Source organism: Biomphalaria glabrata, chromosome 14 (genome assembly GCF_947242115.1).
Source record: "Biomphalaria glabrata chromosome 14, xgBioGlab47.1, whole genome shotgun sequence".
Lineage (NCBI taxonomy): Eukaryota > Metazoa > Mollusca > Gastropoda > Planorbidae > Biomphalaria > Biomphalaria glabrata.
In genome coordinates, this window is record NC_074724.1 from 10325539 (window position 1) to 10341052 (window position 15514).

The following is a 15514-nucleotide window of genomic DNA, read 5'->3' on the forward strand; positions in this document are numbered from 1 at the left end:
TCCAAAGTATTAAGTAAATTTTCACATGTCTTAGTCAGTGTACTGGTCTCACATACATTGCTGTTGGTCTTATTATGGTTTTGTATATTATTTTCTTGGTTTTCCTTGAAATTGTTTTGCTCTTAAGTAAATGATGGGTGCTCTAAAATATTCATTTCTAATACATTTTATAAATATATTTGACATATTTATACAGTAAGATTAACAAACAATTGTCATTTTTTGTTAACGCATTACATTAACTTGACTTAATAGTTTTAGAATTGGTGTATTTTTTATAGAAAAAATCACTTGGATAATTAATTTTATAAACTAAACGGTTTGCTTTTAGAAAACCAAAAGTAGCCGTTGTATCTAAACTTTTCAAGGCGCATCTCATGCTGAAATACTATTTTTCATTTATTTTCTAGTTTTCGATATCTGAGTGAGTCGGACAGACGGATATTTTGCACAAACCTAATAGCGGCTTTTCCCCTTACGGGGGCCGCTAAAAATAGTATAATAAGCCTAAACAAACATAAATAGGACACCTAGATCTAATAAATAACACATACTACCTTCTCAATGACTTTAACCTATCAAACGTGTTCTCAACTTTTCACTAAGGATGTAATTTATTCTCCACTCAGAAACAACTATGATATTTTCATCGTTGACAGCACTTAACAGTTCCGTTGGCAATAAGGTAAGACAATTCTTGTGTACGATTACAACGATACTAGCACGATTAGCGTACATGGCTGACCTCATAGTAAACATTGACCAGTCCTCGTCCTCTAAGAAGCTCTTACTACATACAAGTAAAACTCTCCAACAAGAGTTGATCGCATCCACAATACCGCTCGCTTTGTCCAAAGAAGCCAAAAGATCTCTGTCAATTATAAAAGTGCTCAATTTCAAATTTCTCTCTAGATACTCGCGTAGTTCAATGCAAGGAAATTGATAGTCCTCATCTGAATAGCAAATATAAACATCTGTCTTGTAATCCAATTTAGCTTGAAGCTTAAAATTCCCGAAAATTTGTAAGAAATAAGACACAAGAAAGTTTTTATTCTTAAACATCAGAAATATTAAGACTACCCCAATAACGTAAAGAGTTATTGTAATTATTGCAATGTAAAAAAATAATTCACCCCAACATTGTCTCCACAGAGAATCTAGATCAGAGAACGTCAATGTGTTTGTCCTTTCACCATCTTTGTTCATGCAGGTGTAGTTTCTATTGTTGTCTAAACTAACTAAAGTTGAATTCAACCATTGAAGAAATGATAAATCATGGCAACCACAAGAAAGTATGTTTCCATTCAACATGAGCTCAAACCCTTTGTTCTTTAAATTTAAGAAATCCAAGACTTTAGTAGTTGTTAGCGTAAACATTATTACTTCAATCTAAAATTCTAAGATTCGGTGTAAATTTTAAATCAAACGGAATGTCTTTGAACTGATTGCCAGACAAACTTATATAAATTAGTTCTGAATTTCGAGAAAACGTTCCATGACTTAAAGCATTCAGAGAATTCTCAGAGATGTCAAGTTCTTTCAGTTTTGTAGTATTCCAAACGAGTGATAAGAGTGATAAAATCTCTGTCAAACCGGCATTTAGAAGCCGCCAAGTTTTCTAAGCCAAAAAAGCCATCTAGGAAGTTCTCAGACAGATTTGCTACGTAATTGCCTGAAATTATTGCAGTTTGCAATGATGAGACTCCTTGAAAATTGCCTACGAATGTGAAAAAGCCACTATCTGAAATATCCATGTAGTGAAGGTTTTCGGCTCCACGCACTGTTGTGTTCTGTGATAAAGAGAAATAATTAATAAATCTTTGCATCTCTAAGCGTTTTAAACTTTGAGACAGATAGATATATAAAGTACCTTTCAAAATATACATGGTGCTATTCTTTAGAATACTTCTCTCATCTGTCTGTTCAGACATTTCAATTGCATTATATTCATTGCCTAATATCATTGTATCATTGACTGACACATTTTTATTATAATATTTGTCATGGGAATAATATTCATACGAAGATAAACGAGGAAAAGGAGAAAGCGACAGACAAGGTCGCTGGTTATCGTTTAGAGCAAGATTTGATAGATTTCCTAGCAAGAAGAGGGAGTATAATGTTTTTGTATTTCCAACTATATAGTTATCAGATAACATAAGCCTGTGTCAACATCTGTTCCAAGTAGTTCTGTTATTAAAAGCATCTGCTGCTATATAATAGATATGACAGTATACTATTGAAACGGTATTTAAACATATATCTGTTATGCACATAAAGTCATTTTTAGTAATAAAACTATTTTTCATTGGATTTTGTCTTTCCAAAGTGGTTGAGACTCTTTCAAAATAAATCTTGGCCGTTGTTCTGCCTCTGAATGGTGACATTAAGGATAAATATGTTGAACATCAACTAAAACATTGACCAGTATTAGACTTGACAAGTTGATTAAATGTACAAACACGTTGTCTTCTACACAGTTGATTAATATCATGTCTCTTAACGCCAACTCTTTCAATCCCTTGACATTCTCAAAAGAAGTGTTTGTGATGTTTCGTGTAAGTCCTGTAATCTCTAACACTTCCAGGTTGGTTAAACTCAGAAACTCAGGCTCAAAATCTAGGATAAAACTCACTGTGCTGATAGACAAATTCCTTAGCAAAGTCAGCGGTTGCAAAATTAAACCTTGAACATCATTTTTTTGCGAAAAAATATGTTGTACTAAGTCAAGGTGTTCCAAATTAATCAATGGCTTAAAAACATCCATTGAAAGAAGGTTAAACTGGATTTCATTATTACGTATTACGTAAATTTAAAATTCTCAGGTTTGTCAGACCTTCAAACGAAAGAGGTTCAATGACTGAAATCTTATTGTTTGAGATGTTCAGTACTTTTAGTTTAACCAAGTGTGAGAAGGTGAAATTGTTCAGTTTGATCAGTAGATTGTCGTTGAGTAAAATAACCTCATTGGTATTAGGGAACCATGATGAGTTGATTTGTTTTAAATTTCGCCTAGAACAATCAACAGTAAAATTAAATATCAGGCAGGAAGAATCAAACTTTATTGAAGAAGTGAAGTCAGACAATGTCACCGTTCTAAAATACTGCACGTTGGACTCGGATTTACCTGTAGAACAAAAAAAATGTTTGATATATTCTACTTTACGAAATCTGTGAAATTTTATCATGATCCCCATATATAAACATAATATTATTATATATATATACCAACTAGTCTCCACATACTCAATCTGCACACATTTGATGGTGCATAGATTAAGGGAGACAACCTTGCATTTGTAATGCATATATATAACCTTAATTATGAAAATTATGAAAGTAATGAAATAGAAAGTATATATTTTTTAGGGCTAATAGAGCTGCTCTGAACAGAACGGAAAGATATCATGACTAATTTAATTACAACTCATCCAAGAAAAGACATGTGTAATACAAATAATCTCGGTCTATAAAAGAAGCCCTTGCTGCAGACAGGCACAGAAGACGAAAGGAAATATAGACGCCGGCAGCTATATTGTCTGCATCAGTTGTGGAAAATTTGCGAAATCAGTAATTTTGTTTTTTAAGCAATGCAAGTTAGGAGAATTTTGTTCAAAATTAAAGTAAAGTTTCCTTTACAAAACTTGCGATATATAAGGCAGATGATGTTAAGGTCATCAGTTTCTCTTCCCAACGGTTAACGACCAGGGTGTCTTGCAGCCAACACATCTACAAAACGCCTTTACTTTCCCCAATAAAAGTTAGGTACCCATTACAGTTGGGTGGACTCAGGGACGCCCCAAAAGTCACGAAATTAAAAAATCCCAACCTTCAGCGAGATTCGAACACAAAACCTCAGTTTCGGAAGCCGAGCGCTTAACCACTCAGCCACCGCGCCCCTTTACATTCTAATACTTCCTTTCATATTGAAATTGTTTAGTGCTGAAAACGAAAGAGTTTAGCACAGTTGAATCTGCAGTGCTAAATAGTGCACACACATTATTAGATACATCTTGAAAAGAAAATATTGGTTATCGACACTGCCTTTATTTCTGTACACCGGATACACCGAAAAACGTGTTATTTATAGTTTCTTCGACATTTATGAAAATATAGTTACATTATAAAATGTTTATAAAAAAAAAAACTTAATTTTTTATATGTATGCACATCTAATTTGTTAAAACAAAAGGAATCTTCTTTAAAAAAAAAAGACTACTATTATGGTTAAATCGCATTTTATATATTATTTCTACAAAGCTTATATCAATTCACTCTGTCTGTCTGGTAAAAAGTTTGTACACGTTATTTCACAGACACTTTATCTCGTATCAAACTGAAATTTTGCAGTAATTTCTTTTACCTGTCGAAACAAGAGTCAATTAAAAAAAATAATAATTAGTTCACTATTGGTAATACATTAGTTTTAAATTGCTATCCCAAACAAGGGAAAGAAATGGTACTTAACTGAAAGGATGGTATAAGCTGAGTTAGTCGCCCCCATAGATTGTCTTCTGAGGCTTATATAATAAAGGACTGATCCAAACTAATAGATAAACTTAATATACGTTTTTTTTTAATATTTATTTTTAAAGCATTTTTTTGTAGCTTGCTTGTTTTCAGATCCAAAGGTGACAAACAGAAAATAATTGCGGACAAAGAGACTACATTAATGTAAAATCGGCTTAACGCTTTCGAGGGTTCCTAAACGTAAAGTACAATCGTTTTTCTCTATTTAAAGAACATACCCACCTTTTATTTTATTCAGAATTAATTTATCACTATCCCAATTGTCGGTCTGGTAATTGTCGTTACTGGCATCACATGCGCACAAAAAGGTTTGCAGTTGAAATATAAGTTACAGAATCTCACTGACATGTATAACGTGCTTTCAAAGAAACTGCTTCATTTACTTCCCTGATAACAGATACAAAAGTGTATAGGTCAACTTCAGTAAGCTCAGAACCTTTTAGAGTTGTCCCCACTTGAAAGCTTACAATTTAACCAAGTGGTTATTTAATCAAACGATCTTATGTTCAATGCTCGGTAACATTTTTACCTAAAATACATGTCATGCGCATCTGCATTCTTTTTTTTAGCAGACGGGATGTTATTACTGGTTTTTACTTGTAAGAGAACATTAAGTGTCTTTGTGTTTCGTGTTTCTTTTTGTGTTGTTTTGGTCAGGCTATGGAGCTCAAAAGACCTGTAGGCTGAAAAACCCCACCTACTCGTTACTCACACTTCCCAGGGACAGAAAAATACGTAACTACTCTACATATTTGTGATCGGATAAACACACACTCTTTCAAAATTACAGTCAACGACATGGATGCAGCAGGCGAAACAAGAAATAGACAAAGAATACTTTTTAAAAACAAAGCGTATTTAATTAAAAGAACCACTAATTACTGCCATTTATCTGAAAATTACAGGGTTTATCTCCTTTTCTGATATATAAAACAAAATATAGTTAATTGGTACTAAAAGGGTTAACTAAATTAATTTTTAGATTGATTCGTGTATTATCATTGACTATGAATAAATGTGCAAAATTTCAATTTGATTTGAGAATGTTAAATGGGAGAAAAAAAATTGTCAAAGCGGAATTAAAAAAAGGAATTAAATCCATATGTATATCCACATTTTTCATTAAGTAGCATTTATCACCTTAATTTCCTTATCAAACAAAATAATTAATCATAACAATTTATTACATAATTAGTTAATTTTGTTTAATTTTTTTAAAATTATGTCTTGTATTATTTCATGAATAATTGTGCAAATTTTAAACTTGGTCAAATAATGGGAAATGGAAAGAATAATATATTCAAACTTTTTACTAGACAGACAGACAGAATGACAGACAGACAGAGTGACTTAACCATTGTGATCGAGAAGTCATGGAAAGAGATTAAATAATCATATATATATATATATATATATATATATATGTATATATAAATAGCAGGGCCAGACGTAACCATTGTGGGGTCCTATGCGAAACGGACTACGCGAAGCCAAGTTTGGGTAGGGAAGCGGATAATAAATGAAATTTAGGAGTTTCTATCAGAAAAAAATTCTTCTATGCATTTTATTCATTCTTTACTACGTACAGAATTACTTTACAAGCCTTGCGTGTAGCAAAGTCATACAGTATATCAATATTTCTGTTTCCTACATAACTCACGCTCAATAGCCGGTCGACTAATTATTAAATAAAATTGATCCTCAAATGTGTGTTTCAAAAGAATTTACATAAACCCGTTCCTTATATCTGCCAATTTAGACGTCCTGACCTACTTAAGAATCCAACTAGACATGTTTACATGAAACAAGAGGGAAAGGTCACGAATGCGCAGAGCGATGGCTCCACGCTTGCACACAAACATCCTATGCCTAGGCCTAACTCCAACTCTTTATCTAATTCTAAGATGACAGATCTACTTTATACTTTAACACATGAACATACAAAACATAGTCCATTCAATTCATATTTAAATCAAATTAACCTTTAAATTTGATTTTTAAAGGATTTTTTCATACATTCGTTCTCCTTCGCTATAGCTGCGACTCTATTCTTGATATCGCGCGCTGCTAAATATATATCTATAGACAAGCCAATGCTTTCATTAAAAAATGTGATATAGGTCTATTAGCTCCATGCATAATATTATCATGCATTCATTATTATTTTCTTTAATTGTTTCTAACGAACTATATCAGCAATACGCGGGTGAAGACCCTCGGACAGTGGGTAATATCTGGATAATAAATACATAAAATAATAGTCATTAGCTTTAAAAGCGATTATATGATGCTGTCTTTTTTAGGGGCCTTCCTGGTCGAGTGGTATGTGGTTTCAGCATGATATCATTTCACCTCGTATCTATGCCTTGACAGTTCGTGTTGCCGAATTCCTTCTAATTTTTCCGGTCAGCTGCTGTTATTAGAAGAATTTAGTGGGTCTACTCTTTTACATTGTCTAGTAAGCTTTTGTTTAAGCGAATTTATCTTTGTGCTCCCTTCACTTTACCTTGAAGATTGATTTATGTCCATGTTTTACATTACAAGCCCAACTCAGCTTTAGTCTCTTTACAGTATTTAGAAACGTCTCCATTTAGCCAGCCAGAGTGTTGTAAAAAAATACAAACAATTCTTGTCTTTTCTGTATCTGAGACGCAGCAATTTTCTGTTACATATACTCTCAAAAGGCTTGGATTCTTCTTTAACCTCAGTGATTGGTTACCGACTTTCGCAACCGTATACAAGTGGTAACCAATAATACATTTTAATTTTAAATGGTAGGGTCTGGAACAGAACTCTAAAGACATTTAAAAAACAAGTTTACAAAGACAGTTTGTGTAAAAACGCAAACCCAAAATCGGCCCCCCAAGCAGGTAAAAAGTACGTTTTCAATATTTTCAAAAAAAAACATCAGAATAAAATTCTATCAAAGACAAATGACAGAGAAGAATGGAGAAAGAAGGTTGACATTTCTTTTGTGGTGCCCCAGCGGACCAGCAGATCAAAAGAATAGGTGAAAGTGAATGTGAAGTCAGGTGTAAACCTGGCGTAACTGATGTCTTAGAATGAATATCTAATTGATTTAATTGTTTTGTAAAGGGTCAATCTTTTATTCCAATCATCAAGAAAAAAAAACTGTTAAGTGATTACACATGTATGCGTTTGCAGTTCACGCGATAATATGAAAAACTACTTATTAATTGTTGTTTTGAATTATGTCCAACTCATATACATACTAAATAGATTTTTTTTCTATTTAAAAAAAAAACCTTTTTGTATGTGTAAATGTAGTAGTTATCATGACAGAACTTACATAACTTGGCAATACAAATGTAATAAAACATCTAAAGCCATTTCATAAATGTGTTAAAATATGCTAAATAGCTATCTCCCCTTCTTAAAGACCCTCCCCCTTCCCCCCGTGTTTGTTATTAATTAATAGTGAAGAGTTGTAAAAGTGATGTATTTTTATGAAAAACTACTTGCATAAGTGATTTAAAAAATTAGATTTTTCGCTTTCAGAAAAGTAGCCGCTTCATCACAACTTTGAATGGTCTTAAATAGCATGGTTTCAGATGTTTACTATCTTTTCTAGTTTACGAGATCTAAACGGGACGGACAGTCGAACAGACGGACAGACATTCTACACAAATCTAATAGGGGGCTTCTAAAAAGTCAAATCTCGAACATAGCAAACTCTTTGTCTCTATGTCTACTAGCTAGCACTAAGTCTCTAGTATACATCAAGGTTTATTCAAGAATGTTTATATTGTTATAAACCTGGTGGTGGCACAGATGGGGGTAGTGGTGTGTGTGTAGTCAGCCGACGCAAATCGCCCCAGGCCAGCGCTAGATGAGCGGTCAACCGTGACGAGTTACGACGATCAGCCGAGACGGGTATCAACATGATGGTTCGGGAGGGATCGACATCGTGAACCGAGCTCAGGAGTGCTTTCCACTTTCCGAAGGAAGGAAGCTCATAATTTAGCCCGCAAAAACATCAACAGCAGCAGTGACCAAATGAATGCAAGGAAGGACGATAGGGTCAATGCCTCGAGGTTCCGTAAGAACGACTTGGTCTGGCTATACAACCCCCGGAGAAGAAACGGAAGGTCCTATAAGCATCAAAGAGATTGGGAAGGCCCTTACCATGTAGTTAAAAGGATCACAGATGACGTTTGCCGGATACAAGGAAGCCACCGGTCCAAGCGGAAGGTCGTCCACATCAATCGACTCCACCCGTTTCATGGCGAGTTTGATTCTGTCCGGGACGGACAGATCTAAGGAGGGGGCAGTGTTATAAACCTGGTGGTGGCACAGATGGGGGTAGTGGTGTGTGTGTAGTCAGCCGACGCAAATCGCCCCAGGCCAGCGCTAGATGAGCGGTCAACCGTGACGAGTTACGACGATCAGCCGAGACGGGTATCAACATGATGGTTCGGGAAGGATCGACATCGTGAACCGAGCTCAGGAGTGTCACGAGGGATGTAGTCATCTGACCACCCAGAATGGTCGAGCGACGTTCTGTCCGGTTCTAGAAGGCCAGCAGGGACCCTATATAAAGAGCGAAGGTATCAGAGACCAGTAGTGACAACATTCCGATCTACAGTTCGTTACAACGGCTCAGTACAAGTCCGAGACGAGACAGAGAGACCAGTGCAAGAGTTGATACAGCGGAGAGATATTTGTACAGTCTTGTGTTACGTGCTGCCAATTGTACAGTATTGGCTGTTATTTATTGACATTAAACTATTACGTTATTTTCAAGCCCTGAGTTGTCAAGTTCTTACAGTTGGTGGTGTCGTTTGGTGCCATTTGCAGCGAGCCTGGATAGGGAGATTCGTAACAATATTTAGGCTACTTGTTAGACTACTTATAATATGATGTTTCGAGTGTAGTGTCTCGAAAAAAAACCCACAAAAATTCATGATCATTTCTTGGATAAAAAAAATCAGAATGAAAGAATTAATTTGATCTGATGCCTTGAAAACAATTAATATTTAAATTTCGAAAACTTATTCCACGATTTTGGTTTCCAGAATTGATGCCGTTGGCCAAGAGAAAATGTCTTTGATTTTGAGAAGATGCAATAATGTGGGTACATCAAGAAAGCAATGAATAATTTGGTATAGGTGTCGAGGATGCATGCTTAAAAATAAATCAGAATTGATGGTTTTAGAACTGCAGAGGCCAAAGATATGATAATAGTTTCTGTTTAGTGCTTTACATCAATTCAGCGTTTTTTTTTCGGTGCTTCAATACAGAAATAGCAGATCTTGAAAACTCATATTAAAAAAGGTCACAGTAACTATACACGCTGGGAACACAGGATTGTTATTTTAAATTCTGTTCGTTTACATACAACGGCGGTGTACGATACACGCGTCAGAAATTGTGTCATTAGAATGTATTTGTTGACTTGCATAAATTGAGTATTTTAATTTTTTGTATGCCTCTTATGGGGACAAAAATCCTCTTCACCTAAGACCTTCAAATACCCGTGACTGGCCCTGCAAGAGGAGACATTTGATGACTTAAACAATGCATTTTTTTAAATTCATAAATACAAAAAAAAACAACAATTTGTTCTTAAATTTCGATTTTTAATGAAAAAAAAGGAAAAAATATACATTGATATATTTTGTAAAATAAAAATTTAAATATGTTATAAAATCAAGTTATTATAAAAATGAATTAGTTGTGTTTGCGTTTATAAATCAACTACAGCACACATAGAAAAATATATAATTCGTTACATAAGTAACAAAATAGGTTTATAATCAATCCATGGCTCATTTCTTTTAAAAAAGGACACGAGATTTGTACATAGTATATTACTACAAAGCTTAGAACGTTTGATTACATAATGATTTTAAAAATATCAAGTATTCCTGTAGTGAGCTTAGAACACGAGTTTAGGTCTATCATAGATGTGAAGACATAAGGAATTATTTAAAATACAATAAACAAGGTTTAAACTTAATACTAAACAAATCTGTAATGACGTCAAACCAAAACGTGTCGAAAAGGAACAACTCTCCATCTTATTATTTTCTAGCTCCTTGCGTTCAGAACTCTGCAACAACACTGACCCAAAGATTGCCATTTACTTGTCTAACACAGCTAGTAAATGTAATCACAACTTACATATAATTACTTATTCTCTATTAGCCAAATATATAATTAGATTTAACTTATATAATACTCTTAGCTAAGAGAATATATTTGCTCTGCTTTTACTTGAAATTGTTTATGTATGCAAATGTTACCATTTAAAACGCATATCTAAAATATAAAGCAGAAAATAAGTTGATGTATGTATGTATGTAAGCATTCTTGCCCTAGGTGTGGCAAAAAATGTAGGTCACTGCTGGGGCTGTGCAGCCACTGGAAATACTGCATCCCTCACTTATCTTCTGACTCGAAACAAGCCTTATATTTATATATTTATGTATGTATTTATGTATGTTTGTATGTATGTATGTCCCGAATAGAAATCTAAACCGTTTGACCTATCTTGATACAACGTGTATTGTAGTATATGTTTAATGTACAATCCAAAGCCCTAAAAAATTATATATATATATATATATATATATATATATATATATATATATATATATATATATATATATATATATTTCTCTTTAAGAACGAAACTTTGGGGACAAATAGGGTATACTCGTTTTTATAGCTAAATAATCTCTATTAAAGAAAGAAACCTTATCCCGTTTCAACATTATCACATACATGATATGCATGTATCGGCTTAGCGGGTAGCCCCATTTTCGCAATCCACTTTCATTTTCGTGGCGAAGAAAAACCTTTGAAGAAACATTTGTTACGTTGGACATAGATATATAGCCAATTCATTACATTATTAGTAAGCAAAATAAGGCCCGCATACCGCGGGTAATATCAGCTAGTTCTAATATAAATTAAAATTTCAATATAGAAGTATTGTTTCCTGTGTATCAATAAAAGATTGAATTGATGTTAGGTTGTTTTGTTTATTTTTGTTTTAAATTAAAGCGTATATATTTTCATGTTACTTGTAGACAATGTTAAAGAAACTTTTATCTCTAAAATTTTTAGGCTCCCCTGAGTCTCCACTCACAGTAAATGGTGGAATGTTTCTGAATATTGTATTTGCTGAGTCTTTCTCCGTCTTGCAGTTTCCTCCCATTGGCTGTGTGAAGGTATTGCTGACTTGCTTCCACGTTTGTCTTCTCCTGAACTTTCTTCCTGAAGCTTGTGACTTCTTCATGCTCTTCAACTTGTATGGTCAAAGTTTTACCATCCAGAGTTTTCACGAATACTTCAAAATGCCTAAAAATGTTTTTTAAAAAAAATGCATGAAAGTGAATAACTATAGCTGGGAAAGACTAAATGAAGGAAGATGACTGATTAATTGAGTGCGTTGTTAACATTTAAGGGTAGAAAGAAAAACTATTTTTCAAAGATTTGATTAGATATTGAAACAAATACAAAAATTAAGTATTTTTTCATGGTGGATTATGTCAGGTGGGTTTAGTCGCTTAAGTAGGGTATGATATAATGGTCCCGTATCCCCAGCCTGAACAGAGTAACACAAGAACCTAAAGGTAATGGCATGTAAAGTACGAACATTGAATAACAGTTATTCAACTGAACAGTTAGTGAATAACAACAGTTGTCAACATGAACAATATTTAATAATAATTAATTATAAGTTATCAACATATTTACATATACATCACTATCATTGGAGTCATCATTGAATTAATAATTAGTCTAATATCACGCCAATAAGTTTCCATAACACACCTTCACGCTTACACTCCATCTCGGCGCCCAACGTAACCTCAACTACCTACAAAACAGCAACAATAGTTACTGCACAACTCCAAAGGGGGAAAGGCGACACACTTTCCCATAGCCCAAAGCCTAACACCCTGAAACAACAAGAAAACCTAGATCTAGCGATGCCGCTACAAGAAAGAACTTTTCAATAGCGACACCCGTACCGAAAGATCAGCCTACTTAATAAAACTATGTACTTACGTACCCTTACAAGGGGGAAACACAAAACCCGCTACCCAGCTCACAAAAGAAGCTCTCTCTCTCTCTCTTGCGGGAACTAAGGATGACGTAAACACACACACACACACAAAATATTCTAGACAACAAACGCACTAAAAAGAAACTACTTCCTATACGCTAAAACACCAATATTAAATGCAAAGAAAACTTCATGCGCGCACGACAGATTAAAGGATAACTTTTTTTTTGTAATGAAGTAAAGTTTACATTTCAGACCTTGCGATCTGTGGGCAGCTGATGTAATTGTCATATGTTTCTGTGACCGACGGTTAGATATGGTGTCATTAGTCAAGCATAAGGACCAACAGGCTTTACTTTTCCCCAACTAATATGTAAGTTACCCCTCATCTGCGTGGAGTCAGAGAAGCCCTAAGGACGCATTTTTTTTTTTGCAAAAGCAAATTTGAGAAATATTTTTTTTTATATTTTATATAATATTTAATAACATTTAAAAAGTTAAGTTAAACCAGTTATTTTATGTAAGAAAAATACATTAGTTGTTAAATGATAGATTTAAAAGTAAACTATTGTGTTGGAGATAAGTATATTATTAAGACTTTTCATTTATTAAGAAACTAATTATAAAAAGGGATGTAGATAGCGAAAAATGGCTTCTAAAAGAGACAAACAGCTCTCTTGAATACTTTAAGACACACATTTGAGGACCAGAGGAAAGACTTTGTAGAAAAAGAAATCAAGTCACAACTGGGTTTGTTTTTCTATTTGAAACACTGCAATCCCTTATCTTGACAATCTCCATTGTTATTCCATGCATTGGTAATACAATTTTTAAAAAGACAAAGTAGATAGATAATGCAAGAACTTAAATGATGTGAAACAAAACTTAAGCTTACATTTCAATCCATTCTTGGGTTTTCGTCTTCAAGTAGTTACGCTCCATAGGCAATGGCACACCAAGTTTCATTTCCTTTCCACTTCCTGATCCACTTCCGATTCCACTATTTTGACTTATCATAGACCCTATTGACTCTGCTTTGCCCATTACTACACTTGATGCTAGGGACTCTAATTTCCTTCCTTTTTCACTTTCTAGACTCAACACAGAACTGTTTGACGCTGCTTTACTCTCTTTTACGCTTGATGCTGGAGAGCCTGATCCACTTCCTTTTCTACTTTCTGGACTCAACACAGAATTGTTTGACGCTGTATTACCCATTACTACCCTTGATGCTACGGATTCGAATCCACTTCCTGTTCTACTTTTTGGTTTTGGAATCAACACAGAACTGTTTGACGATGCTTTACCCATTATTACGCTTGATGCTGGAGAACTTGACCCTATTCCTTTTTCACTATCTTGATGAAGCTCAAAGCTGTTGTACGCTGCTTTGCCTATTACTTCACTTGATGCTAGAGTATCTAATCTACTTTCTATTCCACTTTCTGGATCTAACACAGAACTGTTTGAGGCTGCTTTACCCATTACTACGCTTGATGCTGGAAAATCTGATATACTTTCTGGACCACATACTGGACCTAAAACAGAACTGATTGATGCTGCTTTGTCCATTACGACACTTGATGCTGGGGAACTTGATCCACTTTCTATTTCACTATCTTGACTCAGCACAGACCTGTTGTACGCTGCTTGGCCTATTATTTTACTTGACGCTGGATAATCTGATCTACTTTCTGTTCCACTTTCTGGAACTAAAATAGAACTGATTGATGATAATTTGCCAATTACGACACTTGATGCTGGGGAACTTGATCCACTTTCTATTCCACTATCTTGACTCAGCACAGGCCTGTTGTACGCTGTTTGGCCCATTACTTTACTTGAAGCTGGAGAATCAGGTATATTTCCTGTTCCACTTTCTGGACCTAACAGAGTACTGTCTGGTGCTCCTTTGTCCATTACGACACTTGATGCTGGGGAACTTGATCCACTTTCTATTTCACTATCTTGACTCAGCACAGACCTGTTGTACGCTGCTTGGCCTATTATTTTACTTGACGCTGGATAATCTGATCTACTTTCTGTTTCACTTTCTGGATCTAACATAGAACTGATTGATACTGATCTGCCCATTACAACACTTGATGCTGGGGAACTTGATCTACTTTCTATTCCACTATCTTGACTCAGCTCAGACCTGTTGTACGCTGCTTGGCCCATTACTTTACCTGAAGCTGGAGAATCAGATATATTTTCTGTTCCACTATCTGGACCTAACATAGAACTGATTGATGCTGATCTGCCCATTACAACAATTGATGCTGGGGAACTTAATCCACTTTCGATTCCACTATCTTGACTCAGCTCAGACCTGTTGTACGCTGCTTGGCCCATTACTTTACCTGAAGCTGGAGAATCTGATCTACTTTCTGTTCCACTTTCTGGATCTAACATAGAACTGATTGATGCTGATCTGCCCATTACAACACTTGATGCTGGGGAACTTGATCCACTTTCGATTCCACTATCTTGACTCAGCACAGACCTGTTGTACGCTGCTTGGCCTATTATTTTACTTGACGCTGGAGAATCTGATCTACTTTCTGTTTCACTTTCTGGATCTAACATAGAACTGATTGATGCTGATCTGCCCATTACAACACTTGATGCTGGGGAACTTGATCTACTTTCTATTTCACTATCTTGACTCAGCACAGACCTGTTGTACGCTGCTTGGCCCATTACTTTACTTGAAGCTGGAGAATCAGATATATTTTCTGTTCCACTTTCTGGACCTAACAGAGTACTGTCTGGTGCTCCTTTGTCCATTATGACACTTGATGCCGGGGAACTTGATCCACTTTTTATTCCACTATCTTGACTCAGCATAAACCAGTTGTACGCTTCTTGGCCTATTATTTTACCTGAAGCTGGAGAATCAGATATATTTTCTGTTCCACTATCTGGACCTAACATAGAACTGAT

The 15514-nt window shown here is 34.9% G+C and overlaps 3 protein-coding genes across 6 annotated transcripts in view; 1 reads left to right on the forward strand and 2 right to left on the reverse strand.

Moving 5' to 3' along the window:
* LOC106069203 (phospholipase A and acyltransferase 4-like) overlaps positions 1-15514 on the forward strand; it is a 410743-nt gene that overhangs the window by 194748 nt on the left and 200481 nt on the right. The window lies entirely within an intron of this gene.
* The window catches only part of LOC106057891 (toll-like receptor 8), a 130408-nt gene that overhangs the window by 70882 nt on the left and 44012 nt on the right, over positions 1-15514 (reverse strand). The window lies entirely within an intron of this gene.
* Positions 10117-15514, reverse strand: part of LOC106060205 (serine-rich adhesin for platelets-like) — a 14655-nt gene continuing 9257 nt past the window's right edge. For all 4 annotated transcript variants that reach the window (XM_056009427.1, XM_056009429.1, XM_056009430.1 and 1 more), the window contains 2 exons: positions 13464-15514; positions 10117-11856 (listed from right to left, as the gene is read on the reverse strand). The exon at positions 13464-15514 is cut by the window's right edge and continues 1733 nt beyond it. In XM_056009427.1, coding sequence (XP_055865402.1) covers positions 11619-11856; positions 13464-15514 — 2289 coding nt within the window. In that variant the 3' untranslated portion in view covers positions 10117-11618. The remainder of the gene's footprint in view (positions 11857-13463) is intronic.